This window comes from Macrobrachium rosenbergii, chromosome 41 (assembly GCF_040412425.1).
Source record: "Macrobrachium rosenbergii isolate ZJJX-2024 chromosome 41, ASM4041242v1, whole genome shotgun sequence".
Classification (NCBI taxonomy): domain Eukaryota; kingdom Metazoa; phylum Arthropoda; class Malacostraca; order Decapoda; family Palaemonidae; genus Macrobrachium; species Macrobrachium rosenbergii.
This window is the reverse complement of record NC_089781.1, coordinates 2,914,205-2,928,689: the sequence shown is the minus strand read 5'-3', so window position 1 is coordinate 2,928,689 and position 14,485 is coordinate 2,914,205. Positions and strand designations below refer to the sequence as shown.

The window sequence follows — 14,485 nt, the reverse complement described above, 5'->3', positions numbered from 1 at the left end:
GTCCTGGATGTCAGCACTCGGAATTTCTTTGTTCACACAAAATTCAGAATGGAAACGAACCAGTCAGTTCTGTCATCCATTCACCAGGGAGATTGGATGGTGACCATCAACATACAGGGTGCATACTTCCATGTCCCAGTACATCCAGACTCCAGGAAGTACCTGAGGTTTGTGTTCCAAGGCAGTCTTTCAATTTTGGGCTATGTGCTTCGGCCTCTCTACAGCTCCTCAAGTATTCACCTTTGTTCTTGCCCCTCTGGCGAAGTGGTTCCATCTTATAGGTATCAACATCTGCCTATATTTGGATGATTGATTTCTATACTTCCTCTTAAAAGCAAGATGCATGGATGACCTTCAGAAGACACTTCTCCTTGCCCAAGAATTGGGGCTTTTAATCAACCTGAAGAAGTCACAGTTAGTGCCGATTCAGTCGATTCTCTATTTAGGGATGAGGATCAACTCTGAGTTTTTGGGCTTTTCTGTCCCATGAAAGAGTCCAATCCTGCCTCTGGACAGTACGAAACTTCCTCTCTCTCCTGTCCTGCTCGGCCAACAAATGAATGAGTCTACTGGACACACTCTGATCCTTCGAGAAGTTCATGCCTTTAGGAAGACTCCACACAAGCGTTACAATTCTTCCTAAAGTCCAGTTGGCACAGGAAGACTGTTCCGGACTCGTTCGTTTTCCCCATCACACCTGAGATCAAAGAGGACCTTCTGTGTTGGCTCGCAGAAGGAAGGTTTTTAATAGGGAAGTCATAAGCATCCTCTGAGCCCCAGCCTAACCTTATACCCAGACGCATCAGATCTGGGTTGGGGGGCTCTTCTAGAGAATTTGGAAGTTTCCGAGATGTGGTTTCAGGACAGGAGAAAGCTCTACATCAGTGTGAGGGAGCTGAAGGCAATTCATTTGGTTCTGCAGTCTTTAGCAGCGGCAATGTGCAACAAAACAGTCGCGGTCCATTTGGACAATACGACCGCACTGGCTTACAACCAGAAGCGGGGAGGTGCTCACTCCTCCCTTTACGAAGCAGCCAAGGATCTCCTCCTCTTGGCGCAGGGCAGTCGCATCAGGATTGTCACATGCTTCATCCAGGGCAAATTAAATATTCTAGCAGACGACTTAAGTCACTACAAACAGGTTCTACCTACAGAATGGACACGAATCCACAGGCGTGCACCGACCTGTGGAAACGGAGAGGAAAGCCATCGATAAGACCTGTTTGCAATGTTGACCCCCTCGATGTGGGACCACCTTGACATGATGAGGGGTGCTTGAACCCCAGGAATTTGTTCCCGGGTTTGAATCTAAGAGTCATATATGATGATAAATTTGTGTGGATTAATTTTTGTTGAATTTTCCACTTTTGCTAAAATTTATTGGACCTGTTAAATAGGAAAAGATATCATAGCTGGGATTGGGTTTATATCCAAAGCTAAATAGTGGGAACTGTGGTAGGACCATCAACTGCCCGATAATGTTCGGACCTGAGAGTTATGAGATTGATAGCTCAAAGGCAGAACTGTTCTTTAGGGCTGGACCACGGATTCCAAGGGGGTTCTGGTTCTGGGGATAGGACTCTCGGCATTCTATTCGGTTTGCCCATAACATGATTAGGGTAGGGATGATTGTATTCTAGTCAGTTCTAGCAAGCAGGTTTGGCTTACACTTGGGCCACTCAAATCATGTTGTGGGGTAGGGTAGGGAGCGGACATTTGGGAGTTGGTTCTCACTTGTGCCATTGGTGGAAGAATAAACTCCATGAAAGGCTGATAGTATCTTTTTAAGGTTTTCAGGTTTATTCATTTTTTTATATACGTCAATCTTTATGTTCAGTAGTTTTAAAGATTTAAGTACCCCTGGGCCCTTTGATGGTAGCGACTTGGCACAGTTGACAATCACTGGAACCTCCTCTGACAACCTCTCTTTGGGAAAATCAGGAAAAAATAGTAATGTAATTACACTGGAACCTTATGCTCCAGTACAAAACAAAACCAAAAGAAGTAAATATTGTCTTCACCCAACCTTCACTCACTTTGACTCCCCCTTTGGTAGTGGAAGTTGGTCAAGGTTTCTAACCTTAGGAACAGAATAGAAAATTTCAGCCCTAAAGTTAGAAAACTACCTATTAAACAGACATTCAATGACAGACGTGTCGTTTAGACAGATAAAAGACGTGGCTTATAAAAGCCACAACAAAGAGTCACTCTGAGGACCATATGTCTATAATAACAATAGATAATATAAATGTAAAAAATTAAAAAACATGACACAATGAATAGCATTCAGGGTACCATTATGCTTCCTGAGAACAGTGAGGAACCAATTAAAAAGAATATTCTCTTGGACTCTTGAAAAAAGATATCCCAGAGTCCAAGATTGTGAGGCATATAATATGCCAAGTAAACAAAAAATAAGAAAATGTTAAAAATCACAAAAATAAAATTTGAGGGTCAAGATCTACCCCCAGAAATAAAGTTTCAAGTCAAAACAGAAAAATAAGGCCCTATGTCCCAAAGCCATTGCAGTGTCAGAACTGTAGTAAATATGGGCATGCAAAAAAATATTCTTGAAACAAACCTGTATGTGCATATTGTGGATCTGAAGAACATGCCACACAATGGAATTGTAGCGAACCAAAATGTATAAACTGTGGGCAGAATCATCATGCAAGATCCAAAGAATGCATGTATAACATATACAATACGGAATTGAAAATGCCTCAAGAAAGAACAGGAATGTCTACTAGAGAGGCTAAATTATAATTGAAAGTGAGGGGAATTCAAGATCCTGCTAAGAAACTTACATATGCCTTGGCAACAAGAACTAATAATGAGGCAAAAATACATACAGATAGAAGTAACAAAACGCAGGAAAATAAATCTCAAGAAGGAAATAATGCTTTACAGAAAAAAACTAAAATGGTAAAGAATCAAGAAACAGGCACAAAGGATTTGGGTGACATTTTGTCCAACTCTTTTGAAATGTTAATGCAAATAGCACAAGATGATGATACTACTACAGAAGAAATAGAGGAAAGTCTTGATGGAGTGGAAATTAAAGATAAAAAAAGGCTTTTGGAGAGAACACCACCCAAAACAAAAAAAACAATTATAATTAGAGCGACACCGGTTAAACCAAAGACAAGGGATATAAAGAAAGAACAAAAACAAGCTAAGAATATACCTTTATCTCCTAAAATAATAGTAAAACCTATGGGTACAGATATCCTAAACACTGAAGTTAAAGATAACATGTGAGTGCCCATGAAAAAGTTTGCATGTGCATTGAGCACTTAGTGGATTATAAAGGAAAACAAATGAATGTTGGGGGTCAATTATTAGAAAAAAATCCAAGTTGATAACACAAAAAAAAAAGCAAAACTCGACTGCTATTATAAGATATTTTCAATAGCTATATTATACAGTGGAATGTAAATGGTCTACAGACCAGATTACACCTAGGAGAAATACAACGATTACTAAAAGAATATGAACCAATGATATTATGTTTACATATCAACAAAACAATATCAGCAATAGGTAAATATACCTTAGCATCAACATCACAGGAAGGAGAAGGAAATTTAGGTACAGCCATATATGTACATAACAAAGTAGTTTATGACAAAGTACATGTAAACATCGCTGACTTGCAAATATCAGGTGTTAAAATTTGAATAAAAATGATAATTATGTAATTTATAATATATACAACCAACCTAATAAAAATTACAACATTGACAAATTTTAAAAATTACTTAATAATGCCAAGGAACGTACATGAATAGTAGGTGATTTTGTTGCTCACAACCCAATGTGAGACTGTAATTGTACAGACTCAGATAGAGCAGGGACTAAAATAGAAGTATTCATAGATTCATATGACATGTGCTGTATACATGATAATGAAATCAGCACATTTTTCTAAAATTAATGGAACATTTTCCTCCATCGAGTTAACTCTTATGTACCACAAACATAGTAGACAGATTGGATTGGAATACAGTTGACGACTTGCATACAAGCGATCATTTCCCAATACGTACTGTATTAATTTCATTATTACAGAATAATCCCACCAAGCATATCCCCTCAATATAACATTTGTTAAGCAGATTGGGAGCAATATGAATTCCACACTAGGAATATCCCACCATTTGAATATTTAAAAGGCCATAATGAAACTAATAAATATCTTGCCGATTTCATTAAAAATGCTGCTGATAAAGCAATACCTAAATCAAAATCTCATCCAACAAAACACAAAGGTCCATGGTGGTCTGAAAAACTAACAGAATTAATAAAAATAAAACACCAAATTGGAAGATGATTAGTTAATTTGAATAGAAAGTTCAGTAAGATAAATGAAACATAACCGATATTAGAAGAAAATTTACAAAAACTGACTGTATTATCATTAGAAATTGATACATTAAAACCTCTACATAACAAAATATCTGCAAAATTTAAAAGAGAAGTAATTCAAGGAAGAATCATTTCATGGAGGAAATATGTATCAGATCTCTCTAATAATACTCCCATACAAAAAATATGGTTAAAATTCAGGAAAATAAATGGCACCTATGTTAAACCACCTAGACATGCCATAATAAAAGATGGGAAAAGAATAGTTGATCCAAAAGAAATAATTGTTGTAATACGAGAAAATTTAGCAAAAGTAAGTAATGACGAAAATTTAGATGAGCGTTTCCGCACAAAGAAAAATAGTATAGAATTAATAACAATAGATTTTGAAACAATAGAAGTTATATACTATAATAGAAAATTTAATATGGAAGAGTTGGAATTTGCTCTGTTGAACAGCAATAAATTTGCCCCTGGAGGTGACAGTATTTGTTTGGAAATGACCTGCCATTTAGCACCTTTGGCAAAGTCAAACTTATTAGAGTTTTATAACCACTTATGGCTTCGAAATTTATTTGTTGATGAATGGCGTAAAGCTATAATTATTCCTATCCGTAAACCTGGAAAAGATCCCATCAATGTAAACAATTACAGACCAATTTCTTTAACAAGTCGTTTATGCAAATTTATAGAGAAAATGGTAAATGCCCAACTAACCTGGCACATTAGAAAAATGTTCCATAAAAACAGCATCTGTGGACATTTACCTAGATTTATCCAAAACTTTCTGACAAATTGCACTTTTCAAGTGAGAATTGATGATGTGTTGTCAAATACATTTGCACTTGAAAATGGTGTTCCACAAGGAAGCGTCCTTAGTTGCACACTGTTTACTTTAGCAATAAATGATATCAGTAATAATCTACTACAGTAAACCCCCTGTATTTGCAGGGGATGTGTACCACCCCCCCTCTGCAAATAGGTGAAATCCACGAATACTTAGAACCCCTCTAAAAACACTTAGAACTGCCTATTTTGATAGTTTAAACACAGAAAACCCCTCTAAAAAGTGTTTTAATAGTTTTATCACAAAAAGTGCATTTAGTCATGAAAACGATATGAAAATACAGTAATTAGTGAATATTTCTCAGTAAAAAATACCGGGAATGGGCGAATTTTCCATGAATAATGGGTAGATAAGTTCCACAGAGAAATCCGCGAATAGTGAGACCGTGAATACGGGGTTTACTATATTGGAATTAAAGTACCTTGTATATGGGTGATTTTGCCATATGTTATTCAGCATCTCGCATAAAACATGCAGAGCAAATCATTAATAAAACTATATTAAAAATAGATGAATGGGCCTCATGTTTAGGCTTCAAATTTTCTATACAAAAGACTCAAGCAGTAATGTTTTATAAAAATAAAAAGTGGAAAAAAGGTGGAAAAGAAATAGATTTAAGAATCAGAAATCATTCCATACCAATTGGCCAAACAGCAAAATGTTTGGGATTAGTATATGACACTCACTTGAACTGGAAAGCCCACATAACACACATGAAATCAAAATGTAAAACAACATTAAACCTAATTAAAAAACTATCGAACACTACTTGGGGAGCCAATAGACATACCCTAACGGCACTGTGCTGTCTATCATTGGTTATGGAAGTGAAATATATGGCTCGGCATCAGATGCAACGCTGAAAACATTAGACCCAGTTCATAACGAAGGCCTTAGGATTTGTTCAGGAGCTTTTTGATCATCACCAACGTCTTCTTTACAAGTTGAATGTGGTGAACTACCTCTCTCTTTCCATAGAGAGCTAGTGACAATGAATGCCCTGAGAATCCAAACAAATGATTCTCCAACCAAAAAATTATTTGGATTAAGGGATGTGTTTATAAACAATCATCCACCTCCTTTCCCAATTAGAGCTAGAAGATTGTTTGAGTCGCTAAATATAAATATACAATTACCTTTAATATTAAAATTGCCTCATCCTTGGACAGTGCATAAAATGAGAATTTGTACACACTTAAAATATTTATCAAAAAGTTATTCATATACCCCAGAGTTAGTTAGTTATAAATGATTTGTTTAACCAGACCTCTGAACTCTTTTAGGGTTCTTCTCAGGCTGGGAACACCATAGACAACATACAGTAGAACATATAATCTGAAAAGGTCCACATTACGCAATATACACAGATGGATCAAAGTCACAATACAGAGTGGGATATGCTGCAGTATCCCCAGACAAAACGTATCAGTTCTCTCTGCTGAGTTATGTGCAATAGCATCAGCCATAAAAATAATTAAAGAAGCCTCAGTAATAATTTTGTGATTTATAGCAACTCCAGAAGCGCTATAGAATCCATTCAAAGCTATAATAAAAAAAAATAATATTATACAACAAATTAAGTTTTCACTCCATAATATTGTAACATGTTGGATCCCTGCCCATGTAGGGACTAAAGGAAATGAAGAGTCTGGTAAAGCAGCTAAAGAAGCAGTCCACATGACAAGAGCAAGTGTAGACATCCCTATTAGTGACTATATAAGATATATAAAAACAATCATTGTAAGCAAATGGCAAAATATATGGAATGAAGAACCTGAAAATAATAAATTAAAACATAAAATCTAGTATTGGAAAATGGAGTTCATCATATCAGAGAGAGAGACACACACAAGTAGTTCTGATGCGTCTTCGAATAAGCCATACTCGTATGGCACATGGACACTTAATGAACAGTCCATTTGGCCCTCCTCCCAAGTGTTGATAACAGTCAAACATGTATTGTGTGAATGTCCAAAATATAACATGCAGCAATTATCAAATTCTGGAAATAGATCAGTGAAAGAAACTGTCAGAATCTCCTACATATTCAGTAATACCAATTTTACTGTTCATGAGGAGCTGTGACTTAATTGATAAAATATAAAAAGTAAATAATAGAAATGCAAAAATCCTTAGGGGTCTTATGAATTTTAAAACAACTAAATTTTAAAATTTTAATAAAGGGATTTTGACAAAGGAAAAATCTATTTCTGGGGGAAGGCCTACGTCACATGGTGAAATAACCATTAAGCACTTATTTCTAGGTATAAGTATTGCTAAAAATACCAGAGAAAAAGCTATCAGGAATGCTGGGGTTACTACCCCCAGTTCGATCATTTTAATATATTTTTAGTGATTATATATGGAAACATGAGTATAAATGTATATATTGTGTGAGTGTGTTCCAGTATGAGAGCGTGTGCCTTTGTGCAGTTTTTAATTTAATTTTCATTCATTCATCACCATATCGAATGACCTATTTGGTCCCAGTACTAGGCTTCTAACCTAGATCTGTAATTTCATCCAAATCCTTTGGGCCAGCCCTATGAGAGCTAAGAGTCAGTTCAATGGTCTGGTTAAACTGTTTTAATAATAATAATTGCAATGTTGAGAAATCGTCACCTTCCCTCGTATTGTTCCTGAGCCACGGACCCTCTGGCATGGGCAACAGATGCAATGCTCCAGGACTGGTTGAACCTGGACGTGTATGCCTTCCCACCATTCAGTTTGTTGAGAGGTCATAAACAAGTTTTTCCCACAGCAACATGTCAGTGACCCTTGTAGCTCCATTTTGGCTGCAGAAGGTCCAGGCTGCTGGTGGACTTCCCAAGACTTCTGCCACAGAGATGAAGTCTTCTCAAAAAGCCACACTTACATCGTTTTCACCAAGGCTTGTCCGCTCTTGCTCTGACAGGCTTCAGACTGTCATGAAGCTTGTCAGAGCGAAGGGCTTTTCAAGACCAGCTGCAGAGGCGATTGCAAAGTGTAGACGTCAGTCTTCTTCTAAGGTCTACCTGGCCAAGTGGGCAGTCTTCCGCAGCTGGTGTCGAAGACATGACGTCTCCTCTTCTGAAACCTCTCTAGCACAAATTGCAGACTTTGTGCTCTTCCTGAGGTGTTCTCGAGGCTTAGCTACATCTACCATCAGAGGTTACAGAGCTATGCTAAATTTGGTTTTTAGACAAGAGGTTTGGATATGTCTGCAAGTCAAGACATTAGTGACCTGATTAAGTCTTTGGACACTTCAAAACAAGAGAAGACAACCTTGGTCTCCTGGAACCTGGATGTTGTCTTTAAATGGCTTTCGACCCTCCATTTGAGCCCCTTCACTCCTTATCTCTCAGGGATTTACCAAGAAAAACCCTTTTTCTGGTTGCTTTGGCTAAAGCCAAGAGGATTAGTAAACTGCAGGCCTTTGATAAGAAAGTTGGATTTTCGCAGGGAGATGCGGTCTGCTCGTTCACTCTCAGGTTTTTGGCCAAGAACGAAACTCGTCCAAACCTTGGCCCCATTCATTCACTATCAAGAACCTGATGGATATCGTTGGACCAGCAGACAAAGAGAAAGCTCTTTGTCCAGTAAGAACATTAAGGCATTATCGTGAGAGGACTAAGGATCAGAGGCCCCTCTCATAACCTCTGGTGCTTGGTCAAGAATCTCTCCCGTTGACTGCCCAAGAATGCTGTGGCTTTCTTCTTGAGGGACGTAATTGAGTAACACTTGGAAATTTGAGAGGATGTCTTACCATTTTTAAAGTTAAAGCCCATGAGATAAGAGCAGACACCACTTTGTTGGCTTTCAAGTGTAACTTATCACTATCCACAATCCTTCAATCCACCTATTGGAGGTGTAGACCAGTGTTCGCTACTGATCATTGGCATGGTATTGGGGGATGAAGGATAGGAGGCATTCCTTCTATATTTCTACTCCTCGCCTTGATACAGGTTGTTTGGGAAGCTAGCGGGCACTGTGTATCTGGATTACCCACGAGTCATTGTTTTCAGTGGATGGGTAGTGGTTATTTTATGTGATGTGTAGGTAACACAGTTGTCTGTTTGTTGTTGTGGTACTGCACCAAGGGCAAGGGCGCTTGTTTTTATATTGTAATGCTTTGGCAGCCCTCAGAGTACTCTTTGGCTGCAAAGCTCCCACTGAAGTAGAGGCGCTCCAAGGCTTTACCACCACACCACTATGGGTTGCGATGAGCATCGACCAGTAGCAGTGTCTTCCTGCTGTAGCTCTCTCAACAGGTAAGGTTACAACAAGTATTTCTATTTCAAATTCATCACCATTACTGAGTGTTTTTGAGTAGTATATGTTCATGTATCCCACCTCCTGTCAATGTGGGATTCAAGCTCTTCGTTGGGCGAGCCGGTAGAGCTGTGGACAAGCACTCGGTAGGCCCGAGTTCGAGTCTCCGGCCGGCTAATGAAGAGTTAGAGGAATTTATTTCTGGTGATAGAAATTCATTTCTCTCTATAATGTGGTTCGGATTCCACAATAAACTGTAGGTCCCGTTGCTAAGTAACCAATTGGTTCTTAGCCACGTAAAATAAGTCTGATCCTTCGGGCCAGCCCTAGGAGAGCTGTTAATCAGCTCAGTGGTCTGGTAAAACTAAGGTATACTTAACTTAATGTGGGATTCAGCAATGTAATTACTTGGTAAGTTACTTACTGTATTTAAAAATGGCATTTTTATAATGAAATAAAGTTTTATATATACTTACCAAGTAATTACATTATTGGAGTCCTCCCTCCTCCCCTCTCATGGACATAGGGCACAAACAAATTGAGCTCTCCAGCTGTGTTGTACCTATTCTTCCCCAAAAGTGGGTGGGGCTAGTTATCTACACAAAAACAATAGAAGTGCTACCGCGAATTTCAAAATTTAAGTTGCCGTGATAGTTAGAAACTAATAGCAATGTACTGTAATTACTGGGTAAATATATATAAAACTTTATTTTATTTTAAAAATGCCATTTTTTTACCTATCATGAAGGCAAAAGTAGGTAGAACTGCTGTATTATATGTTTAGCAGCAATTAATTTTGCAGATATCTCTTTGAAATTGAATGATAGGTAACTTAATATTTTAAGTTGGATGGTAATTACAAGATACCAGTAAGGGTAGGAGAGTAATTACTTATGTGTATTGTTGTTCACTGTAAGCTATGCAGGTTGACTTAGGGTACTGTATCTTATAGACTACATGCCCATTTTTGTTACTTATTGGGAGGGTACACCACTGTATCAACACTTGTGTTGATATGGTGCAACGGGCATTATCTGGTGAAGTGTGGTGTAGGATTTGCAGCCAAGAATCTTGAAGCTGGGAATTTCAATGCAGTGTCTCATAAAATAGTTACTTATAGTTTGAGGATATTTTCAGCGCTGTTATCCTAAATACCTTGTCTGTGAATTCATAGGTTAGTCAACTTTCATTGAATCTGGCATACATGACCCGACAGAAAGTCTGTAGGTTGTGAATCAAGTGAAAGTTGCATGATGCTCGTAAAAGGTTTGAAAGAGGAGTGTAAATTGGAGCAAAAGTTGGAGCATTTAAATGGATTATTGAGCCAACTCATTTGTACAGAAGTGAAATGTGGATGTTGAAAATGAGAGAAAAAAAAGTAGAAGCTGCTATCATGAACTATTGCCGTCTTTAACAACCAGACTGATGATAATTGGAAGTTGACTGCAATTTTCTAGAGGATTATTCAACCCTCGTACTTAGCACTCAACCTGCTAGATTTGGCTTTTGCCATGAAAAGTTCCACATGTTTATCTTTTCATGTGTACTTGCATTTAGTCAGCCATTTTGAAAAAAATAAACAAAGCAGTGAGTAGGAGTGGTGTATAAAGCTTTCTCCTTATTTGTCTAATAATTAAGCAAAATTTTTTCTTTCTCTGAAGCTAAACTTTTTAATTGGTTTAATAACCACCATGCATTATGTGAAACATAGAGTAAACAATTGCTTGTGTTTTAAGATAATTTGAATTATTTAAGTTGTTGCTTGTTGTATGGTCTGAAGGTGCCTGCATTTTTTAACCTCTGATTCAGAAGAGTTATAAATTACCATACGCATAACTCACTGGCGAAAGGAAAAATGTATGTGATCACCAACAGATCTTGTTTGCTTTTGTGATAAAGTGCCAGAGCTCAAACAACTTACGATAAAAAAAAGTCAGCCTAAGCTTTGTGTAAATCATCCGTACCAATTGTTCTTGTGTGAGATATTGGGCATAGAAATCCCAAGCCTGGCGTAGAAATGAATATATGTAATTACTGACAAAGATTGTATGTATACAGTATTACATAATAAAAATAGTCTAAAGGAAATCATATGTACACATCTTCATAAAAAATACAGTTAGCTTTAGCTTATGAAAGTGTATGTTTGAAGTATTTGCCAGCTTTGCCAGTGGTAATTGAGGAAGCACATGTACTTTTTATTTTGAGTAAACAGCCACAACATATTTGCACAATTCCTCAGGAAGCTTCTCAAAATATGGTTGAAAGATTTCATGCTTAGGCTAATTGTTTCTCTAAAGAACAGCTGATGTCAGCAATACTTTCTCTTGTATGTGATCTGTTGAAATTCAGTTAATGGTGTTTGTTTTTATTACACAATACAGTGTCCTCTTTGTTTATAGTTATGTATATTAGGTTCAATCGGAGGCACAGCATTCATAGGCTCAGTAACTCACAAGGACATTTTATTTGGTTTTGTACCTAAGGAAGCCTAGGCTAGACTATGACTTTTTTTAATTGTAAGTTCTGGTTTGAATTTTAAGGTGATATTTCATAGTATGTATATTATTTTGCCACCTTTGTGTATTGCATAAATTGAACTGAAGAATATGAATAGTTATTTGGTTGACTGTAAGCTGGGCCTACATTGGGTGTCTTAGCTGATCATAGGCAATGCTCATTATGGAAGTCAATATAGGATTTGAGCCAGCTTTTATACTTTTTAGTCAGATTGTTGTTACATGTCATCCAGAAATGAAAATAAGCTAGAATAAAATAGATTAAAGCTAATAATTCCTTATTAGAATGAGGAGAGGAGGTACTGCACAAACATTTAAATTCCACTCCCCATAGGTTACTAGGGCATTCCCAGGTATCTGGATTTTCTAAATAATTACCACCCCATAGGTCTCAAGGCATCAAAAAGAAAGAGGAAAAAAAAAGACTCCTGGATGGGTGATGATTGAATGACAGTTTGTTTATTTCATGCCTACATGAATGTACTGTTGTATTGCAGAGCTTTCTGTAGCTAACTTTAGTTTTTTGAATACTTTTTAGATCATATCTTTGGATTTATCGTAGAGGGGTAACCTTGTGTTTTTAAATAAATAGGCTAGCCATTGCTTGTAGTTTTAATGCATAGACTGACATTTTTAGATTTAAATGAAATGTGTACCTTACATTTGCATTGTTAGTGGTATTGCAAGTTGTTGAAAATTTTTGTAGTGGATATTTATACTCTTGATAATTCATTTGCAGCATCAGTGACATCTGGCAAGGATTCCAAAAAGGGTAAATATGTTTCGCACTTTTTTCATGTTCTCCATTATAATTTTATCCAGTAGCTAATTGGGCATATTGTAGTAGACTAATGCATTATTCATGTTACAGTATATGTAACACAAAATATTCTAAGGTTATGGTTTTTCTTACGTTTTTTCATGGGAAATGATTTTACATGTATCAATATTGACAGAACTTTCTCTCTGAAATACACTCAGCATTGCCTTAATAATTTGTAACTTATGTGTGCAAGTATTTTTAGGTTGGTGTGGTATCATTTTTATCCTTATTAATATAATTTCCATCTGTAATGTTGGTGTTTGGTAAGCAGCTGTGACATTGTAGATAACTATGTTGTGTCTTCTGTTTCACTGGGATGGTTTGTTTCCTTTTTGTTTTTACAGAAAACTTACAGAAATTTCTAAAAAGTCCTGGTCATTTGTGTTGTTCATGTTTGCTACAGGGCATGGGGTTTACATTACTGTTGTAGCAAGTTGTGAGGCATATATAAGAAGGATTTCTTTGTGCATAATTTTTGTAAATACTTTATAGCTGGTGTTGGTTATGTAGCTAGTTTTGTCATATATTGTAATTAGCAGAAGAATTAAGGTAAGCTGTTTTTTAAATAATGTATCTTGTATTACATGGTATGGAGAAAATTTTCATGCTGTGTATTTTAAGCCAAGGTGATATGTTTTAGAATGTGAAGGTAGCATATATATTGCCATTAGTATTGATACATGAGTATGGGTTTTGCAAATTAATGTTACATGAAGTTTTATGTTTACAGTATTGTAATTCAGTTTGTGAGAGTAAATGAGGAATGTGATGATAGGTTTGTGAGAAATTAAGGCTTCCTTTGATTTTTTTTAGAGGGATCTTAAGTTCTGGGAAGAAGTAGAATTTTGTTGCAGGGTCTACCTCTTTTCTTCAGTTTACTGCCCTAATTAAGCCTAAAATAATTAGGAATAATGTAAGATGGTTGTAATATAGAAGACTTCCATCATTTGCTATTCCCCTCTTTAAAAAAATAACTTTTATAAGTTTGCTATGCAGTGAGTTCTCTCATTTCTGTCTGGTCTAGATCTTTATCTATGCCCCATTTCCATATAGTATTCTAGTCTGTCCTATATGTTTTTCTCCTGCTGCTTTCATATCTAATACATGTATTACTACCATGTTAATCTTTGAGACTGGTCTATTTTCCAATTGTTGCACACCACATTTCCCCTAACATCTGCATTTGTGATCTTCCCACCTCACTCCTGTTGTAAATCTTACCTTTTTTAGTTATGCCATTTCAAGATCTCTTCCATTGTCTTTGTATATGTATATGCCCAAAACTTATCTCGAGTTCTTTTGATATATCTGCTACAGCTTTAACTATGGCTTTGTAGGGACAGGAATGTCACTGGATACTTGAGTTAATTCTTGCAAGATGGTATAGGCACATTACTATAATAATGTGCCGTTCTGGTGCCTATGGCTTTTGTAATTCTTATTTAATTGCTCACCTTGGTACACTGTCAAATACCTTCTCAATATATGCAAATATTTGGCATAATCTTTTCATCTTTATGTGGTAATACATAATTATGTATTGTCTGTTGTTCATTTCCTGGACATAAATTCCAGACTGATAGTTGTCAGTTTTTATTATTTAGCTCTTTTCTTCAGCACCTTTTCAGTATTTTTGTTGCATGTTCAGACTGTATTTTACCCTTAAACTTTTTACAC

The 14,485-nt window shown here is 36.6% G+C and overlaps 1 protein-coding gene across 7 annotated transcripts in view; it reads left to right on the top strand.

The window, feature by feature from the left end:
- Usp16-45 (ubiquitin specific protease 16/45) overlaps window positions 1-14,485 on the top strand; it is a 363,690-nt gene that overhangs the window by 44,661 nt on the left and 304,544 nt on the right. For all 7 annotated transcript variants that reach the window (XM_067083793.1, XM_067083791.1, XM_067083792.1 and 4 more), the window contains one exon: window positions 12,725-12,757. In XM_067083793.1, the coding sequence (XP_066939894.1) occupies window positions 12,725-12,757 (33 nt within the window). The remainder of the gene's footprint in view (window positions 1-12,724; window positions 12,758-14,485) is intronic.